The sequence below is a fragment of the Talpa europaea genome (genome assembly GCF_964194135.1).
Source record: "Talpa europaea genome assembly, chromosome: 14".
Classification (NCBI taxonomy): domain Eukaryota; kingdom Metazoa; phylum Chordata; class Mammalia; order Eulipotyphla; family Talpidae; genus Talpa; species Talpa europaea.
In genome coordinates this window covers 33,428,445-33,449,238 of record NC_140082.1, presented here as the reverse complement: position 1 = coordinate 33,449,238, position 20,794 = coordinate 33,428,445, and the positions used below count along the sequence as shown (strand labels likewise).

Genomic DNA, 20,794 nt, shown 5'->3' with positions numbered 1-20,794 from the left:
GGAGCTCATCCAGGTCTCCCACTTTTCTCCTTTGCAGGTGACCCGCGAAGAGACTCAGCCGCTGAAGAACCCCGGCTGCAGAGCCCTCCATCCGATTCGCCCCCCTCCCCACCCCCCTTTTTAAACTTCATCGCTTTTTATCTTTAAGTACCTATTTTCTGGAATTTCTTTTTCCGTCCTCTTCTCTGCTAAACTGCCCTTCAAAGTTGTTTTTTTTTTTTTAAATCTCATTTGCTCAACTTTGCTTCCCAGCCTCCCATCCATTCCCCGCTGCAAATAAATCTTTAAACGACCCGCCGCTCCGACGAGCAGGAGCACCTGCGGAGGCTCGGAGCCCCCGACCTCCCAGCCGGACCGCCCTCCCTCCCCGCGCGCGGGTTCCGGGCCCGGCCTGAGGGCGCGAGCGCAGCCGGGGCCATGGAGGTGACGGCCGACCAGCCGCGCTGGGTGAGCCACCACCACCCTGCGGTCCTCAACGGGCAGCACCCCGACACGCACCACCCGGGGCTCGGCCACTCCTACATGGACCCCGCGCAGTACCCCCTGCCCGAGGAGGTGGATGTACTTTTTAACATCGACAGTCAAGGCAACCACGTCCCGTCCTACTACGGAAACTCGGTGAGGGCCACGGTGCAGAGGTACCCTCCGACCCACCACGGTGAGTTCGCCCCAGGTGCGGGGACCCATGCCCGGTCACCCTCACTTTGCCCGGGTCGGGGTGGCAGACGGGGATCAGAGACAGTGGGGAGACTCGGCGAAAGTCCCCAAGGGCTGTTACTGGTTCATTTAAAAAAAATTGGGGCCCGGAAATGGGCGAGGAAGGAGTCTCGCTCGTCGTGAGAGTGTGTTTTTAAAAACAGTGGCAGCAGGCGCCTCTCCTCGGCTGGTGTCCCTTAGGCCTGGCGCTCGCTCACCTGGCGCGCGCCGAGGCACAAGCCACTCTTCCCGCGTGGCCGCAGGTTGGGGGGCCTTGGAGGTTCCCCCGGCTCCTGGAGCCGAGGTGCTGCCTCCGCCGGGCACCGCTTCCTAGGCCGGGGAGCCGGCGCTGGCCAAACCCGGCTCGGATTTGTTTCTTCCACAGTTTCGCGCTTCTTTTTTGGGGGGCTTCTTCCACCGTGCCTCAGTGTGCTTCTCCGGCACATTTTCAAAAGGGTCCGAGAGACACGTTTATTCGCACCTGTCTTTTTTGACTTCTCCCCCAAAGCTAGTGCGTTGGGTTTCTGGTCAGCTTTCCTACCTCTTGGCCTTGAGGAATAGATTTCTCATGCTTGAAGGGGTTTTGGTAGAAAACTCCTTCAAACTTTAGTTTAAGACATTTGAGGTTGTCTGGATTCCCGGCTGCACAGAATTTTCTTGCGTCTTTGCTTTTAGGCTGGCCTCCTAGCTGCTCGCTGCAGTTCTTGCCTTACTTTCTCCTCGGGCCTACAACAGTCCCATCAGGCTCCCCAAGAATTCAGATCCACCAGGGTGTTCTTTTAAAGGGGAGAGACTCCAGTTGCCTTATCTTTCTTTCCTTTTTTTTTCTTCTTTTTCATCTTGAGACGTTTAGGAGAATTCTAAATATTAAAAAGAAACCCAGCTCTATGCAGAGCGAGGGGAAGACGCTTAAACACTTTAAGTGTGTTCTTACAGAAGAAATAGAAGCAAAATTTCAGGCAGAAAAAATGTGAGGCTCTCTTGGACCACCGGCCAGAGGTTTGCCTGGTCCCCGGTTTAGAGCCCTCCCTGGCAACGATGACAGCCTCTTAGGCAGCAGGCATCCTCTGCCCTGCTGTCACCAGGTTTTAAACAATTGTTTCTGCGGATGGGGCGCTCTTTGCTCTTTGCCCTTGTTCTGTGCAGATCAGCAGTTAAGTGGAAATGCGGTAGATGAAGATTTAATATTAGTTACTATGCTACTTCCTGCATAATGTGAATCTTGACCCTTACTGTTCAGAGAGCCCTCCTTCCCCCTCGACTCCCCTCCCCTTCCTCTCAAGATTTTAGTTTCATTATTGTTCTTAATGGTTAAGCAGAATGTCAAATGCTGAGGCAGGTACTGGATTAAAAGATCAATACGTGTGTGGATTTGCACTTATGGTGCAAATGTACCCCTCTCAGAGCGGATGGGCTTGTCTGAGTAAGGGCTACCTGAAAACCGTGTATTTCAAATGAGGGCTAGGGATACTATGGGTGAGTGAAATATACATATAAGCTGGGATTTTTGTATGTTGGGGGCTCAGGTGAAAATTCACATTTTTGCCCTGGTGGAATCAAAATGTTTATTGGTATCTAGGCCTTATTTTGTTTTCTTCTCCTGTAGGATTTGGGAGGGCAAGAAAAGCAGAAAAAACTGCAACCTCAGAGACTAGCCTTGGAAACTTTCTCCAATAGCCTGAGCATTTAAAATTTTCTTGCAAATCCTACTTCAGGCTTTGCTCATGATCAGCAAATCCTAAATTAGGGTTACTTGGAAGTAACCCCAAAGTCCTGCTCCCCTCTCTCCGAGGGTCTCTCTTCACTGCCGTTGCTGGGCCTCTCTCTTAGGGCTGGTGAGCAGTTGTGTGGCCAGGTTCTCCTCTTCAGCCCTCATCATTCACAGCCCACTCTCTTATCAGGCATGCTGGGATTAAGTCTGGGATGGGGACTCCAGGCCATTGAGGGAAACCAATAAATCAAGTCAGGTTCTAGAGAGGGAACTCAGGGGATGTGATTTAGAAAGTACATCTGGAGAGGCTAAATAAGCCAAGGGGCCCTGCTCCATTGCCGAGAAGCCCCTTTTGGGTGTCAGTCACAGGCTCTTCATTCCACTGGATTTGATGGGACCCTTGTGTGGGGGAGAGAGGTGAGGAGTGTCCGAGGCCAAGTGGGCCAAGGTATTATGGGACCGCTGCATTAGAGAGTGGACCTGCCTCAGGTCCTGGCTGCTTTGGGGATTTTCTTCCCCCCACTGGAGGCCAGGAGTGGAGAGGCAGAACCCCAGGTGTGTCCGAGGGCCCTAAGGCTGCTCTGACCTGCGTGTTTCTCTTCTTTCCCTTTCCTTCTTCCTGCAGGAAGCCAGGTGTGTCGCCCACCGCTGCTGCACGGGTCCCTGCCCTGGCTGGAGGGAGGCAAACACCTGGGCAGCCACCACACGGCCTCGCCCTGGAACCTCAGCCCCTTCTCCAAGACGTCCATCCACCACGGCTCCCCTGGGCCCCTGTCGGTCTACCCACCGGCCTCTTCCTCCTCTCTGTCCGCGGGCCACTCCAGCCCGCACCTCTTTACCTTCCCGCCGACCCCGCCGAAGGACGTCTCTCCGGACCCTTCGCTGTCCACCCCGGGCTCGGCTGGCTCGGCGCGGCAGGACGAGAAGGAATGCATCAAGTACCAGGTGCCGCTGCCTGACAGCATGAAGCTGGAGTCCTCGCACTCGCGGGGCGGCATGACCACCCTGGGAGGGGCCGCCTCGTCGGCCCACCACCCCATTACCACCTACCCACCTTACGTCCCAGAATACAGCTCCGGACTCTTCCCTCCCAGCAGCCTGCTGGGGGGCTCCCCCACCGGCTTCGGGTGCAAGTCCAGGCCCAAGGCGAGATCCAGCACAGGTAGGAGCTGTTCCCCGCTGGGTGTCCTTTCTCTGTCCCCTGCCTTGTTCTCCCCCCCAAATCCACTTCAGGGAAGAGGGGCGCACAGGCCGGCTCTTCAGGGAGTTGGGGGATGCATGCCAGACCCTGCTAGGATTTGATTTCTTTCTCCCCATTCTTCTGGCAGGGAAGAATGAGGTGTGTCCTATCCCAGCCTCACAGCGGAGGGAAAATGGCATCTATTTTAACCCCCCTCCCACAATTAGCTGAGAAAGGAAAAAAAGTCACACAAAACCACGGTCATACCCTCTCCTGCCTGCCTGCAATTTCTGGATTCTGCCAGTAACCTTTAGTCAGTTTCCAAGACCAAATGGAAAGCTGAGGGAATAAATCTTTAGTGTTTAATGCTAAAACGAAACCTCAAACCTAAACAAACACAGGTCCCTCCTATGACCCCTCTGGCCCTGTGTCCGGCTGACTGTGCCTCAGCTCAGCTCTCAAGGGGGGTCATGCAGTCACAGGACAGCCCTTATTCTGACATGTATAAATAAAGTGTGAATATATATATATATATATATATATATTGGGGCAGGCAGGACCCTGGAAAAAGTAGGACACAGATTCTTGACTTGGAAAGGGGGCTCTCCTAACTTCTGGGAGAAGGGGGGGGGTCTGCCTCGGGTAAAACAAGTGAATGCAAAGCCCATGCCCCCTGCTACGTGAACAGTCTCTGGTGCTTTCAGCACAGGCAGGGCAGGAAGGGGTCTTAGGACTTGTTCCTGGATTGATCAGATACGAGAGGAGGTAGAAAGGACTGAAAAAGATTCTCCAGGTGTGTGTCCCTGCTTCCCCCACCCCCTCACCTTCTCTCGAGAAAGCAAACCTGTTTAGGGGGCTACACTGCCTGCTTATTCTCTTGGTGTAGACTCTTGCCTGATGAACTAGCAAACTAGTTTTGTTTTAAAAATAAAATAATCCACAGCCATTTTTGTTTCTAATCAAAACAATCGAGTCAGAGAGGTCAGGATTCTCTAAAATAAGATTAACTATATTTTTAGGTAGCGTGTCATGAAGGTGGTTGTGCCTCCTTGGGTGTGTGGTTTCGGGGTGGCTTTATCTCCTGTGGTCCCTTCCAACACTCTTGCCTCTGTCCCTCTCTCTAGAGAGTCTCCATGCAGAGAAGTGGTGAAAATCACTTGTCTTGTATGGGTGAGATGAACGGTCTGGAAACAGAACTTGCAAAACCCCGGTTTAAAAAACTTCAGAGGGAGCGCCTGGGAGCCCGGGACCATGAGATCAGTTTTCAGGGTTTTTTTCCAGGGTGACATTCACTCCGACTGCCTGAGCAGGACTGTCTCTATTTAGTTGATATGTTTTAGCTAATCCAATTATTTTCAGACTGCTGCACGCGACAGTTGCATTGTTTATCCCGAGCCAGGAACTTTAATAGAGTCCGGATGCGGTTAGGCTGACAGAAATACGCAGACCTGCATGTTCAGTACATGAAAGTAGGCAGCAGGGAGAGGGAGGTACGCTGGTGGAGTCAAACAGAAAGCAAGGGGAAGGGAGAGCAGGCGGGGAGAGTGGCCTCTGTGCCTTGTCAGGGGCTGAGCATGGCTGTGGAGGTGGAGGGTCCCACGCAAATGGGGTACAGCTGGCTCAGAGAAATCGGGATGAAGTCAAAGCTTGGGGGCTGATTGCAAAGGGAGTAAGCCTGTGCTTTGGGAGGCATTATGGGATTTTTTTTTTTTTTAAAGTTCTCTTTTCTGGTAGGATTAGAAGTTTGGGGGAAGATCGTGGTCTCTGAGGCCGCTGTGGTGGTTTGTGAGTGGGGGAGGGGTCGGAGAGACTTTTCCAAAAGACTGGTTTCTTTGCCCTCATTTCCGAGTTTGATTTCTCCCTCCGTTGTGCATACCTTCTGCCTGGGTCCAGCCTTTTCCTTTCTCTCATCTCTTTCCTGAAGACGCTGAGCATTTGGTGGGTGGTGGAAGGGGAGGGGAGGGGACTGTGGTTTCCCTAAACCCAAACTAGTGGCCCTATACATCTATTTTATTTTAATTTCTTGGTGGGGGAGAGGAGACTATTTAAATTTGGCTCTTGACTTCCTCCTTCTTATTCCTTTCTCACAGTCCAAAAAGACCAAGACCAGCACACCTGGTCAGCCAGGGAGCTGGGACGTTTTGGGAGTGGGGAAGGAACTTTGCAGAAGCCTCTATGAGAGAGGAACATGGGAATTCTCTAGGAAGGGGGTCTCTAGGTCTTAGTGCTTGCCTTTTTTCTTTCTTTTCTTTTAAACCTCTTCTTTGCAAACGCACTTGCTGAAGGAAGAGACAAGAGAGTTGTCGTGTTTTGGAGAAACGGTTGAAGCTGTGGTTTGGGCACCTATATAGCTCGCTGGCTTGGGGCTGAGAACAAAAGACAAAGCCTTTATGCAAAGGGCCTTTTCTTAGATCCCTACCTCCTTTTGGCCTCTCGGGGCATCTCACTCCACCTTTTTGACAGCCTCTTGCCTTGCTCCTACCCCTGCGATCCAGCCCAGTTTCAGGATTTTAGTGGCAGCAAAGGGGTATTTGAAAATGGCTGTTGAATGTCAAGAGGCCTCGCAGCTCTGTGGCTCTTGTCACCTCAGAGAGGTGTTGTCTGCACAGCTCACACCAGGCAGCCAGCGAGGAGAGGGAAAGAAAACAGGAGACAAGTCAGGGCCTCCATTAGGAAAACTGGTTGTTTGCTGAGGTCACAGACTAGAAGCAACGAGGAGAAAAGAAAAAAATAAGAAGAGGCCAGACAAGGCAATCACAAACTTGCGGAGTGAATCAGAACAGAAAATTGCTCTAGTGTTCAGAGCCTCGCCGGGGTAGCTAGCTTTTAAGGTCCCTCTGAAAAGGAAGCTGTCAACCTCCCCACTGCCTGACAAAAGAGAGGAAATCAGACTAATCACGTCAGGCTGGGAGATCCCCCAGCTCAGGGTGCTGAGGAGCAGGGCAACCAGCCCCATCCTCATCCCTTCACAAATCCACCTCCTTGGCTGCTGCTGGAGGGAGTGAGGAGCCGGAGTAACCTTACCAGCTCTGTCTACTGCCCAAGACAGAAGGAATCAAAGTTCTTGGAACCTGAGTGGCCTCTGTGTTGGCAGGATGGAGAGTGGGCCCCTCCCAGCCTGGTCAGGCCAGTGTCACTGCCCCCCAGAAGCAGCTGAACCTTTGCTTTCTTGGGACATGGCAGCTGCAGGGCCCACTTGCCTCCTGGCACCACTGCAGCTGATACCCCCCTGCCTCACCGGCCCACTTGCCCTGTCTTCCCTCCTCCACGCCTCCCCCACTTCCCTTTGACCCTAAATGGAAAGTATCTGGATGGAATTGAGTTCTAAGTCTTTTTTGAGGACTGATGAAAGTTGCTGGGGCTGTGGGGGAGTGCCCTTGGCACACAGTGCCACAATTTTGTATGTAACTGCAGGGGCTCTTGAAAGGCTCTCTGTAGGAACCCCCTCACCCTCCATAAAGAACATTAAAAAAAAATTTGGAGTGAATATACAAAATTACTCTTAATGTCCTAATTAATTTTTATTAAAAGAAGTGGACAAAACTTACTGGGCGCTGTTCCTGACTCAAATATAAAAGGACACAAAATGTACTCAATTTCTAAAGGTCCTTTTCTTTCCTGAGGTGAAGGTTCACAGGTGTAAACCACCCTTATTCCTTCTTACTGGGTCTGGAGGTTTCCAAAGGTGGAGCAGGTCCCAGGGGCACGGAGTCATCCTTGTCCTCCTAAGTGTATACCTGCCACCCTTCTCCCCACCCCTGCCTCCCTGGCAGTTTGGGGTTAGCTGAGTAATCTCTTAAAATGATCTTTAGGGGCTCATCTTTCCCTTCTACCAACCTTTAAAACCTCTCCCCCAGCAACCCCAGGACAGCGAAATCCTCTCCTACTCCTCTTACAGAACCACCTTGAGTGGTGTTACTGGTTCCTGCTTCCCAGAGGCTGGGTGGGGCCATGGTTCTCTGGAGCTGACCCACTAAGCTTGGGGTCCCAGCTCCTCCAAGCAGAGAAGCTGGTGCAACTGCCAGGAGAATGAAGTCCCCCCAAGAATAGGAGATTCCCTCTAACCGTCCTCTTCTCATAGAAGCTGAAAAGAAACCAGCTAGTAACCTCCCCCAATCCTCATCTGTCTTTGGAGTCTCTGGAGGGACTCTCTCTTCGGGAGCTTTCTGGAGCTCAGTGTGTTCCCCTCTCCAGCTCCAGGAATGAGTGCCGCTCCAACCTGGCCTGGCCGGTTTTTTGTTTATTTTGTTTGTTTGTTTTTTGGAAAAAGAGTGCTAGCCGGCTGGCTGGGTGACCAAGCCCAGGGGAGGCGCCCCTCCCCCTCACTGGCCTCTTCCCTGGGACCCTGGGCTCCTGCTGGCCCTCCCAACCCTTTTATTCACTTCCACCTCCCTGCTGCCAGGTTCCTGGCCTAAAGATTTCACTGCATTTCCCTCTACACTTACTGGTGGGAGTCAGAGTTACACTCAAGTCCCAGTAACTGGGATAGGATAACTATAGAAAATGCTGGTCTTTTCCAGGCAGAAAAAGGATGAAGGTGGGGTGGGGAATGAGTGGACTCTGCGGGCCTTCATCTGTTACTTGCCAGCCAGGGACAGTTACAGTTTTATTGGAAGTAAAATCGAAAGCTCTAGCTACTAAAATCAAACAGCCAATTGATCAATCTATTCATCTATTTATTATCTGTTTATCTAGCCATTGATTCATCTTTCCCTTTCCCCATTCTAATCTTCATTATTTAATCAATTTATATAGACAGACTCAGTGATGATAATGGGTCACCTTTGTTTTCCTTTGAGGGAAGTGAATGGAATGTTTTGCTTTAGCTATCCAGGACTCAGATTTTTCTCAGGGAACTATTTCAAGTTGAAATTTGCCTTCCTCCTTGGCTGACTTGATCTCCCCGTTAAGTTAGGCAGCCCAGAGCAAGGTTCTTCTTCCGTTTATTCGTGTCCCACTTCTCAGGACCAGAGCTGTCTGTCCGAGGAAGGGTCATACCAAGCAGTAACTCTTTTCAACTTGGGGGGCACCTTCAAAAGCAGTGGGGGCAGAAAAAGTTCTCCCAAAGAGGGAGAAGAAAGAAAAACAAAGTTCTCAATTTTACTTTCATACCCTAATTCCGAGCACCGTCAGCTTTTCTGCTGTGTTTTCCTTCCATAAGTGACTTATATGTGATCTTGTTTCTAGAAGGCAGGGAGTGTGTGAACTGTGGGGCGACCTCAACCCCTCTGTGGCGACGAGATGGTACAGGGCACTACCTGTGCAATGCCTGCGGGCTCTACCACAAAATGAATGGACAGAACCGACCCCTTATCAAGCCCAAGCGAAGACTGGTAAGTTTGCCTTAGGAAGCACTGATCCAACACTAACCATTATGTGTTTTTAATTTCCTCTCTTCAGGAAGGAGAACTTTCTACAGGAAATTGGCAGGACAGCTCAAAATCATGTCAGCTTGCTTGGGATAGCTGTTTTTCTTTTTCAAAATTAGATAGAAAAACGTTTTTTTTTTTTTTTTCCTTCCAGGTTTCTTAAGTCACTTAGTAAATTTTTAGGGATGCTAATTTCTTGGTCAGCAAATCTTACATGTATTTACTGATAGAACAATCGCTATACCAGGACCCGTGACTTAAGATGCTTTGATAATCACTGATCACAGACAGGGAAATTTACTGTGAGGATAAATGCTCTAGGTTTTATCTAGAACATGTACCCGAAGTAGTAGGGCTGCTAGGAAGTGACCATAGTCTCAGGCTTAATGTGGTACATGTGCTTGTGCTTTAAGTCTGATGGGGCCAATTTTAGAAGTAGCAGCTATTGCACCGTGTGGGCTGTAGGAATTGAGGGCTTTCTGCAGGTAATTCCTGCAGGCAAAGTGGTGTGATGCTTGTCTTGTGTCTACCTCCCACCCAGCCTTTGGTCTTACTTTCCCTTCAACGACTGCAGATAGGGTGGTAGTTCCCTCCTTATCCCTTTCTCTCCTTTTTTTCCCCCTTAAACTTCTTAACCCTGAACCTTAGGAATACTTGAGAAAACCTGGCACTGTCAAGCATTTGTCAGGAAAACCAGCAGGAGAGGTTCATTTGTAAACTTGTCTTTGGAACCTCTGACCAGATTAAATGGCAAGTGTATATAAAGAGACAAATAAAAGCAGGCTTGGCAAATGATGACTCTAAACCACAGTTAAGAGATCAAACTGCTTTTTGTGGTGATGACATTCACCAAGTAGAGAGGCGAGGAGGGGAATTTCCCCATGCAGATTAATGGATGAATTCGCATCCATCAAATTCTAAGGGGGAAAAGTCCCAAAACAAATACTCTGTATTTTTTTTAAAAGAATTATTTTTCTTCCCCATCAGATTTTAGTGCAACTCAACACCTTTCACATCCTCTTCAGAAGGAAAAACTTTCTAGGGATGGAAGTGCCCACGTGACTTTAATTTTTGGCAATCTTAGGTCTCTAGGCTTTATTCTTTCTGATCTTTGCCCCCTTCTCCAACTTTCTCAACCTCCTCCCACTTGTCCCCATACAGCGTGGGTTTTTTTTTTTTTTTTCCTTTCTCTCATGTGCAAAGTTAACTTCCTAGGAAAAAGCTGCCGGATATCTGAGCACTGGAGATAACTCATAAACAACAACTCAGCTTCCCCAACCTAAACATCAAGATGTTTGAACGGATCAGAACAAGATGTGTTTGAAAAAAAAAAAAATGGCTGGAGGTGTTAGCACAGAATGAATATGATCACACCACAAAAGAATGTTCTGAATCACTTAAAACCTGGCGTTAGGGAAAAAAAAAAAAAAGAAAACAACTAACAACAAAAAACTCTTGTTGAAATAAGTCATGGTACAATTATAATGGAGCTTTTTTTTTTTTTAAGGTAAAAGTAAAGAATGAAAAAGAGCGGGGGGGTATAAATCTCAGACTATGAGGAGATTGATGATTAAGAGTACCTTTGACATTTTCTTGGATTTTCTTCTGTCTGGGCAGATTGCAAAGGAGGATTCTATTTGCATTTTAGATCAATTTGTCTTCATTCACCTTTCATAAGACATATCTAGAATTCTGAGTAATAATTACTTCTAATTCTAGAGTTTATTGGCTGTCACATTTTAAGCTGTCTTTTCTTTCTTACTCATCCTTTGTGGGTGGTTTAATGTTTTTAGTTCCATAGAATTCATCATTCAGGAGAGATACTCAGAGAACTTTCAGGATTTCGTTTTTAGCCTTACATGTATTTGAGTTCTGAATACCTAGAACTTTCTTCTTTCCCATATTTCCTGTCTTTTCACTCTGGCTCCATTTCTCCAGTTTGCTGTTTATTGTTTTGCACGTTTGCAGATTTATTTAGGACCAACGGGTCCATAATGTAGTTGGTTCTTACTGGAGATGCGTATCTTGCCGGAAACAGAAGAAATGACGAAAGGGAAAAAGCATAGAATTTCCCTCTTCAGTGTAACAAGGATTTTCATATATTTGATAACTGTGTAGCTTGCTTAGTTAATATACACTATCTCCTGCCAGTCAACCAAACAGTATGGCTTTGAGATATTTTGTATAAGTTCACATAAGATCTGTAGACTGGAGACATATTCTGAGCCTGCTTGTATTTACGTCACTGTTCATAGCCTGCAAAAAGTTGAATGAACCTCCTCACCCGGCCTGTGATGGTACCAGTTGGGATTTTGTGCTTGTATTCTATACTTCAGGTTGTTAGGTTGGGAAAACTGAGTACTGAATAAATGTTAATCTACTTTGGGTATTTCTCGTCAAGGAAAAAAAGTACAGGAAAATGATAATAATCACATGATGACATAATTGTCAAAGTCATTAAGTGCTGATTTTATGTGGCATTTTCTTCCCAAGAGCACACGGGCAATGTAGTTACTTGCACCACTAATGATCACATTTCCTAAAGGCTGGTTAGGGTCGGCACGTTTGGACTGGGTAGATTGTTTTTAAAATGGACGGTCAAAGAGTAGAACCTTCTCGGTTATGCTAGATAAGGGCTGTTTTTAATTTACAGTCCCTTAGAACACAGAAAATAAAGAATTACAAAGAGGAAAAGAAAAAAGCCGTAGTTCTGATATTTAAATTTGGAGGAAGGAGGAACGTATTTGTGGAACAATTTAGTAGCTTTGAAACGAAAAGAATCAGCTTGGTTAATTCAAAATTGCCACTGGATTTTCCATATCTGGCGACATCGGGTGTTTGGTCCAACTTTTTGCGTGATAAAATATTGATGGGGTCCCTGTAGTTTTGTTCCATGCCTTTATGGAAAATTTGTGCCAGAATTTTCTTGATCTCAGATAAAAATTAACTGAATTCTTTCCCCTTTTGCCTTTGCTTTGAAATATTTTTACATTTAGGAGCAGGAATCATTTTGCAGTTAAAGTTATTTCTTTTTTATGCCAGGGGATGATTTGTTGAGAGGGGGTATATTAGCAATGACCCAGTTCTATTTTCTTTCAAAAGCAAAAGGTTTTGAGTTTAACTTTTTTTTGAAGTATGGACATAGAGAGTAGTGACCTTACAAGTTTAAGTATGTGACAAAGTGAAAGAAAAATCTCCCTTCGAAAGGAAATGAAGGGCGTAACACAAATAATTAAAGTTTGATCTGTAACGACTTTGCTCTGTGCATCTAATATCAAGAAGGTGAAAGGGGATGAGAGCAGGTATAGGGGCAGGTGTTTCTGTTGAAGAGCAAAATTCCTTGTTTTTTTTTTTTTTTTTCAATTTGTCTCATTAACTGAAAGTCACTTACAAGAATGTGGATGGCTGTCACCACGAGTGACAAGTCTTAAAGTGACCAAGTCTGAAAGTGGAGGCTGCATATATTTAGGGCTGCTGCAAAATTCCCGGGTCTTGTTAGGATGTCCTGGTTAGTGCCTTGTAAATTATATCACCTGTGAGTGAAGACACACGCACACACACACACACACACACACACACTTTTATTCTGTTGGCACCCTGTTCTTATAAAACAGCATTTCTTTATTTGGGAGCCATAAAGTGCTGCTGATGTTGAGTTTATTCATCCTTTGCTATGACTATATTTTGATGCCCAGTAGCTTCATTTAGAATAGATATTCCTGGTCATTGCACTGACCTTTCCTAGGCCTGGCGAATAAGGTGGCTGAGAGCTTGGCACCAAAAAATTAGTCCCTGATTAATTCTCTATTGTACCCCATAAAAATGAAATATTTGGGGAACTTTGTGGAATGTCAATTGGGGAGTCTTATCTCAATTACTTCTGATCCTCCCGAATTCTACACCTGGAAGCAACAGGTGAAATTCTGATCACTTGATTGAAGTCTGATATGTTCCCCTGCCAGAGGATTGACTGTCTTTTTCTTCATGAGGCAAGCTTTTGGGGATCTTTATTACTTTCATGTGGGCCACTTGCTAGTTTTGATATCAATGATAATTCCTTTTTTTTTTTTTTAAGTCTCTGTAGTTCTCTAAACACATTTAACATTTGTTTTGATTTTTATCCCATCTTGCTCTCCTCACATCCAGTCGGCAGCAAGAAGGGCAGGTACGTCCTGTGCAAACTGTCAGACCACCACTACCACGCTCTGGAGAAGAAATGCCAATGGAGACCCGGTCTGCAACGCCTGCGGGCTCTACTACAAGCTGCACAATGTAAGTGTCGCGGGAGCACCCAGACGGGCTCCCCTCTTGATGATGCCCAGTAAAGCAGTATCACGGGACGCCTTTTGCTTTTGAATTGCTTTCCTTTGGGCCAAATATAAAGCCACAGATAGTAAGTGCATGAGGACCCAGTGTGGAAATCTGCTTTGCACAGTGAAGCCTTGTTGAGACTGAAGGGCTTAAGACAGAGCGGCCCAGCTCCTGAGCATGTATCAGACAACTCTGCATGGCAGCAATCTGATGCGCGTGGTGGGCATGGTCTGAAATTTAAGGAAAAAAAATCTTCCACTTGGAACACACAAAAAATCACCCTCATAGTTTGGTATTTCCTTGCATTATGAACTTCTTGCAAAAAAAAAAAAAAAAAGCATGGAAGAGGAAGGTAAATAGAACTGTAATGCATGGCATATGGATCCCTAGACTGATGAAGACTGATTCAGTTACTGAGGGGTAAAGTCTTGGCTTAAACTGTGCTGTGAATTTTAAATAGATGCTCTGTATAAAAGACATGAAATGAAATATCTGAGAGATTTCATCTGATGTCTTTGTCCTAACTGGCTGAGGACTCCTGACATGCAGCCGGGTGAGCTTATCCATGCCAGGGAAAAGGAACTCTCCTTTCTCCTACTATATTTTATTAGCAGAATGATAATTGCTAGTCAGTCACCTGGGTTTAGCTATGTCATTTCTAATCTTTTAATTTGGGGTGTCCTCCCATTTTGCAGTAGCTTTACCTTAAGATTTTTTTTCAGGTAATTTTTGCAAAAATTTTTTGAGTCCCTTATTTTTTTTTACCCCCCTGAAACAACTCTGGCTGACAGGCCCTGACCCTAATGAGGTCTGAAGTTTAGTAATCCCAAGGAAAAGACGGTTATTCTGTTTCCCTTCCCCCTTCCCTTCTTTGGCTCTGTCTGATTCTCACAAAGTCTTTTTGCCAATCTGACTTTGGCTGTGTCTGAGGCTGAACCGGGAAAAAGCAACACTTTTTGCTCAGGGCCATTCTGGCAGTCAATTCATTTTACCCAGGAATACCTGGGAATTGGGGAGGAAGCCGCTCAGGTTAGTTTTTTTGAGTCCCTGAGAAATTCTTCGGGTGACTCCTCTACTCTCGCCCTTCTTTCCCTCTGGGGAATAAGTTGCTGGACTCCAGGGACCCTGCAGAGCTCACCTTCCTGCCTGAGGTTCTTTTTTTTTTTTTAAAGATTTATTTATTTATGCATACAAGAGCTGGGGTACAGGCCAGAGGTGGGGCGGGTGAGAGGATTCACCAGAGACAGAGTGGGGAACAGAACAGGCAGATTGACTGAAAACACTGCTGAGGGGAGCAGCAGGCGAGTCAGGAGAGGTCTGCTACACCATATGGGTTGTTCCCTGGCCGGCCAGGGATCGAACTCGTGCTGCAGAGGTTGCAGATAGCTTCATAGGTTGTGTCTTAACCCCTTGCACCACCAGGGAGGCCCTGGTTCTTTCTTGACTTGGTTCCGTGCAGGCCCAGTATTAATGAACAGACTTACACTACTTTTATTCTCCCTCAGATCCCTGGACTGTGATGTTTGTGTACTTACTTATCAGCGATGAAATCCAAGTCCAGTTTTCACTTTGGGGAATTTACTTGCTCACTGCAGTGGAGATAAACAGATTTGTGATTAAAATCTGGAAAACTTAGGGCAATAGAATTTATGAGCTACCCAGTCATTGGCATAGCCTATAAAATTATTTTGGGGTTGTAATTTATGGTTTTCAAAGAGCCTTCATGTTATTTGATTATGTTTGTTCCTCAAATAGTCCCATGATGTAGACAGGGCAGAAATGATTTTTGTTTCCATTTTACTTGAAGAAATTATGACTCAGAGAAGTGAATAACTTGTGCAAGGGGACATAGCTGATGAAGTAAAAGAGCCAGGACCGACTTCAGTGTAGGAGAGATCTTTCTGGGAGTTAGTAGTATTAGGACTATTTGGAGGATCAGTGGAAAGTAAAGACTTTCTTATTTATTTTAGTTTTTTAAAAAAATATTTATTTATGCATACAAGAACTGGGGTATAGGCCAGAGGTGCAGGGTGTGTGAGAGGATACACCAGACAGAGTGGGGAGCAGAACAGGCAGATCGACTGAAATATACTGCTGAGGGGAGCAGTGGGTGAGATAGGAGAGGTCTACTGTGCCATGTGGGTTAGCTCCCTGGCCGAGCCAGGGATCGAACTTGTACTGTAGTAGCTGGCAGTACTTTGATAGTGCTGTGTCTTTAACCCTGTACCACCAGGGAGGCCCAAGGCTTTCTCATTTTAAAATTTACCAAAGTTTAATTCAAAGTAATGAATTGTGTGTGTAAATGTAATTTGAATTTTCATAGAAGTGTAGGGAATATGGGAAATTAACCAGCTATAAATTTCTTGGCTATGATGAGATATGATCTCAATTGTTTCTAATCTAAAAGAAAATATTTTTGAAGAATATGAATTTCTCATTAAATCCAAGAATAACTGAGGACTTCTCTCTCTACAGTTTTCTCCCACCTTGCTTTTGATTTGTTTCCAGCTTCATGGCCGGGAACTTGCTCATCAAGTGGTTTTTTTTGTCTCTCTGGTTTAGTCAGAAATCACAAAAGGTAATTTATGTGTATTTGACAAGAAGAGATAGTAATCTATTAATGGTTTCTTTGTGTTGTGTTTTAGTCTGCCCATTTAGATACCTATACATGTATGCCATATTTCCTTTCTTCTTATCTAGGTGTTTAGATAACTACCTATCTCAGTATCAGTGTATCTAGGTGGTGTTGGGACTAGTTATCTGGGTTTGTGTGGCTATCGGTGTAACTAGATATTATATTTAGGTACCTGGCTACGTATATCTAGATACCAGCCTAAAGAGCTGTGTGTCTAGACATTATCTTGGGGAAGATTTGATGTGACAGTAGATTCCTATCACCTCTCTAGTCTTTATCTTGATTATAACTTTGAAGAAGGAACCCTGAGGTCCTCTGCCTGTGACCTTTCTGCTCCTCTGCAGTCACTTGCGTGACCTTCCTGATACAGGGGGAATCAGGTCCCAGGTCCGTGTGGGGTTCAGTCCCCACCTCAGGGCGACTTTTCCAGGTTTAGCTCCAGCAAGTTGGGTGTTTGCTGTCCCCAGAAGCTGGGCCTTCTTGGGCTGTTGGGGTTTTTGCTCTTCTCTGTGGTTGTCTAGTTTTAGGGGCAGACCGTTAGACCTTGGAGCCCCGAGAGGCCTGGTTCTTTCTCCCAAGAACCTGGTGAGAGGGGGTGTTTTTCCTGAAGGAATCAGGATCGACTGAGACCCTGACTTTTCCCCTTTGAGTCATTTTACCACATTTCCCTGGGAACATGGCCAGATGGGTACTTTGCTATTGGGGCATGCTCTGCTATTGTGTTTGTTTCTGACTCCCTATGGCAGGGGGCCCTATTTGCTTTGTAAAATCCCCTCTTTTGATTCTAACCCCCACCCCCCAAAGCAAGTGCATTTAAAAAAACATAACAAAAAAGACTTATCAAGAAGAGGGAAAAGGTGTGCTATCCATCTTGGAAACTGAAGACGAGTGATCTTTAGGGCAGGCACTTACCCATCCATCTCTTGCCTCTGGTTCATTCCTGGTCTTTAATTATTTATTTATTTTTTAAAAAGATTTCATTTATTTTTGTGAAGCAGAACTGGGGTGTAGGCCAGAGGCGTAGAGGGGTGAGAAGATTCACCAGAGAGAGTGGGGAGCAGAACAGGCAGATCTACTGAAATATACTGCTGAGGGGAGTCAGAGACAAGGCAGGAGAGGTCTGCTGCACCATGTGGGTTAGCTCCCTGACTGGGGATTGAAGTTAGGCAGTAGCAGTGATAGCACTGTGACTTAACCCTTAGTCTGGTCTTTAATTTTTTGGATGAGTATATGTTCCTACCACAGTACTTTGCAGCCCAGAGATGATTATTAAACACTTGTTGGTTGGTTGCTTAGCTATTTGTTTCTTTAGAAGTGGAGAGTCAGAACTAGGTAAAAATTGTAACTTTCAATTATTGTAGGAGCTGTGACATGGACCAGGGGTTACTTTCTGCAAAGACATGTATTAAAATATGACCCCCTAACATAGAGATTCCAGGGGGAGATGTTGTAGTAACTTTCATTGCAAAAGGGCCAAGTACAAGAGAAGCAACCACAAATTACTGTGAAGAGTGAGTACAGTCTTAAGGCAGAGAGACCTAAACACTTAAGATTGACCATTTTAGCAGTGCTTTTAAAATCCTAACACAGATTTTTCAGATGAGTAGAGAGAGTGTTAGTCCCATCTTCAAGATTCCTCCACTGCCTCCATGCTCATGAAATCTTCTAAGGGAAGTCTAATGAAATATGACAAGTTATTATGTTGTAGTAACCAGAGAAATACAATCATATTGGGTAGAGTATGGTCCGTAGGAACACAAAGTTTCCACAGGCAAAATTTCCCCCAAATGATTGATGCAGATGAACATAATTAATAACCTCTGCTTGGAACACCTTACCTGGAGGCTCTTGGTTTCTGAACCTGATAGAGGCTGACAGTCAAAACAGCCTGCTGCAGACCTCGCCTGAAGGACTCTAGGTCCCTAGGAAGGAGGCAGGAAGAGGTGGGAGGGAAGGCCCTTGAAAGCAGATCTCTGACCCTGGGGAGTCATGTTGGTGTGTAAAAACCTGCGCCATTTCAGAGCCAGCAAAAAAAGTAAAAAAAAAAAAAAATTGATCTTTGTTTAGATTAACAGACCCCTGACTATGAAGAAGGAAGGCATCCAAACCAGAAACCGAAAAATGTCTAGCAAATCCAAAAAGTGCAAAAAGGTGCATGACACACTGGAGGACTTCCCCAAGAGCAGCTCTTTCAACCCGGCCGCCCTCTCCAGACACATGTCCTCCCTCAGCCACATTTCACCATTCAGCCACTCCAGCCACATGCTGACCACGCCGACACCCATGCACCCGCCGTCCAGCCTCTCCTTTGGACCTCATCATCCTTCTAGTATGGTCACCGCCATGGGTTAGAGTCCCTGCTCGATGCTTCAAGGTCTCCAGACGAGAGTCCCTCCAGCCCCTCCTACGTGCATTTTTGCAGGAGCAGTATCATGAAGCCGAAAACCGATGGATATGTTTTTGAAGGCAGAAAGCAAAATGATGTTTGCCACTTTTGCAGAGGAGCTCACTGTGGTGTCTGTGTTCTCAATCACTGAATCTGGATCCCATTTGTGAATAAGCCATTCAGACTCATATTCCCTATTTAACAGGGTCTCTCTAGTGCTGTGAAAAAAAAATGCTGAACATTGCATATAACTTATACTGTAAGAAATACTGTACATTTGAAGAAGACTTTATTGCATCTGGGTAGCTGTGAGAAAGGCATGAAGGACGCCAAGAATTTTCAGGATATGGGGGAAATTAAGTGTGGAAATTAAGAAGAAACTAAGTCTGATATCCAAATGGACAAACTGCCAGTTTTCTTTCCTTTCACTGGCCACAGTTGTTTGATGCATTAAAAGCAAAAAACAAAAAAAAACAAACAAAAAAAAAGAACAAAAAAAAAAAAGAAAAAAAAAGAATAAGAAAAAAGTCGTAGGCAAATCATTTGTTCAAAGCTGTGGGCCTCTGCATAGGAAATTCTATCAGTTCCGGGCAATCAGTGTTAACACTCATAAGTTGCCATCAAGGGTTTCAGATGCCTTTCTGCAGGCCTACATGCTTTGTGAACAAGTCTCTGTAATTGTTGTTTGTATGTATAATTCAAAGCACCAAAATAAGAAAAGATGTAGATTTATTTCATCATATTATACAGACTGAATTGTTGTACAAATTTATTTACTGCTAGTGTTAAGAACTGCCTTTTTTTTTTGTTTTAATATTTTTCCTTCTCTCAATTTTTGTTGAATAAAACTAGATGATATTCACTTGACCTGAGGTGGTTGTGCTCTGGAGGGCTTATTTTCCATTTTGTTTTTTGATGATATTTATTAAATAGCTTCTAAGGGAACAGCAGCATCTGTGTTTTCACTCACCCCCCCTGCAGCCTGTGCTATGAGGTAGCAGTGTATGAGCTACCGACGTGCATGTCAGCGACTTGGGCCGGACAGACCGGGTCCTGAGAACAGCCTGGCTGATTGTTAGCTCCTGTTGTGTTCTGTGTTAGTGATCACTGCCTTTAATACAGTCTATTGGAATAATAATATAAAATAATAATAAGTTAATTTTTTTTAAAACAACCAAATAACATCGTATCAAAGTGGTGGCCGAGCCTTTATAGAATCTGGTAGCTCTAGCTAATTTAAGAAAAAGGAATTTGAAAAAAAAAAAAAAAAAAACCCAAACCCAAACATGTTAAGTTATTCTCTTAGGGGTTAAAGCAAACCCCAGATAATCAACATTTATTCCTTTGGGAAACTGGGCATCTTTGGAGTGCTCTTTGCAGCGTGGAGGTATTTCTCCAGGGCTGGAGTAACTTCTGTGATCTCTAAGGAGCAGGGATGTCCACCTCGTGCCCTCCTGTGTTCCCTGAGTAGACAATCTTCTCGAAGGAGAAATGGGAAGCTTTTCCTCTCGGAGATTCACAGGCGAAGACTGGATTCCCTGTGATTCCCTATGAGATGTAAAGGAGCTGGTCTGGCTCTTGAGTTCATTTCTGTTTTGCTTTTCTACTGTTGAATTGAATAACACCACAGTGAAGGGTTTATTGGAATGTTTGCGAAACATGAAATAACTGTTTTGTAACTTATGCTATATGGTTTCCTTTTACTCTGTTGACAGAATGTGTAACTATGGCACACATTTAAAAATCTGTTAATTGCCTCTCTGCTTTCTTAGCAAAATATTTTAAACCTAAAGCTAAATGTTGAAATAAAGGAGTAGAGAATTACTGAGATGCAGATGGAGATCTTACTGGCTCCTAATTAATGATCTACAATCTGAATGTTGTTTGCGATGACTTTTGAAGCGCCAAAGGAAATCGCCATCTATTGCCATATTAAACTGGGGAGATTTTATTGTATAGTTCCAATGTCTCAGGATTTGCTTCTTTTCTTCATGAACAGATTTGAGTGAATGCCCTTTCACCTTAAGAACAGGGAGTTCAAATTCTTGACATTCTTGGGGTGGGAGAAGGGAGGGGGGCATGGAGAAAAATCCCAAAGTCAGTACTCTAGCTACATTTTGTTTTAGGTACTATCGTGATAATGGCATATTTGATCCTATTCCCTCTTGTGAGAAATGTCATTTTATCATTCTGTACATTTATTTAACATTCTAAGCTATTTTTAGAAAATGATGCGAAAAGATTTAAAATATATATATGATAAATGATTGAGTTTCGTCTTTAGAATGTTATCACATGTTTTCATGGTTTTGTTCTTTCTTTTGTCTCCATTAAAAGAAATAAGACACAGTAGAGCAATACTAGAGAGGCATTAATCTGAAAAAATAGAGAAAGACTATAGATCTAAAATATTGCTGAAATATTTTTGAGCAAATTGTACTCCTAAGTAATTTTCAATCAGCTTTGCCTCACTTCTGAAATAGCTGCATTAGCACATCCATGGAAG

At 45.1% G+C, this 20,794-nt stretch overlaps 1 protein-coding gene across 4 annotated transcripts; it reads left to right on the top strand.

Moving 5' to 3' along the window:
* Positions 1–224: 224 nt before the first annotated feature.
* GATA3 (GATA binding protein 3) lies at positions 225–18,320 on the top strand. 4 transcript variants are annotated; one of them, XM_084253634.1, is made up of 5 exons: positions 225–658; positions 3,033–3,569; positions 8,778–8,920; positions 13,103–13,228; positions 17,970–18,320. In XM_084253634.1, exons 1-5 carry the CDS (start codon positions 418–420, stop codon positions 18,252–18,254), a joined length of 1,332 nt encoding a protein of 443 aa, XP_084109760.1. In that variant the 5' UTR covers positions 225–417; the 3' UTR covers positions 18,255–18,320. The 4 variants fall into 4 exon arrangements, with proteins under 4 accessions (XP_084109760.1, XP_084109759.1, XP_084109762.1 ...); XM_084253633.1 differs by having other exon boundaries at positions 8,775–8,920; XM_084253636.1 differs by having other exon boundaries at positions 17,978–18,138.
* The last annotated feature ends 2,474 nt before the right edge of the window (positions 18,321–20,794 follow it).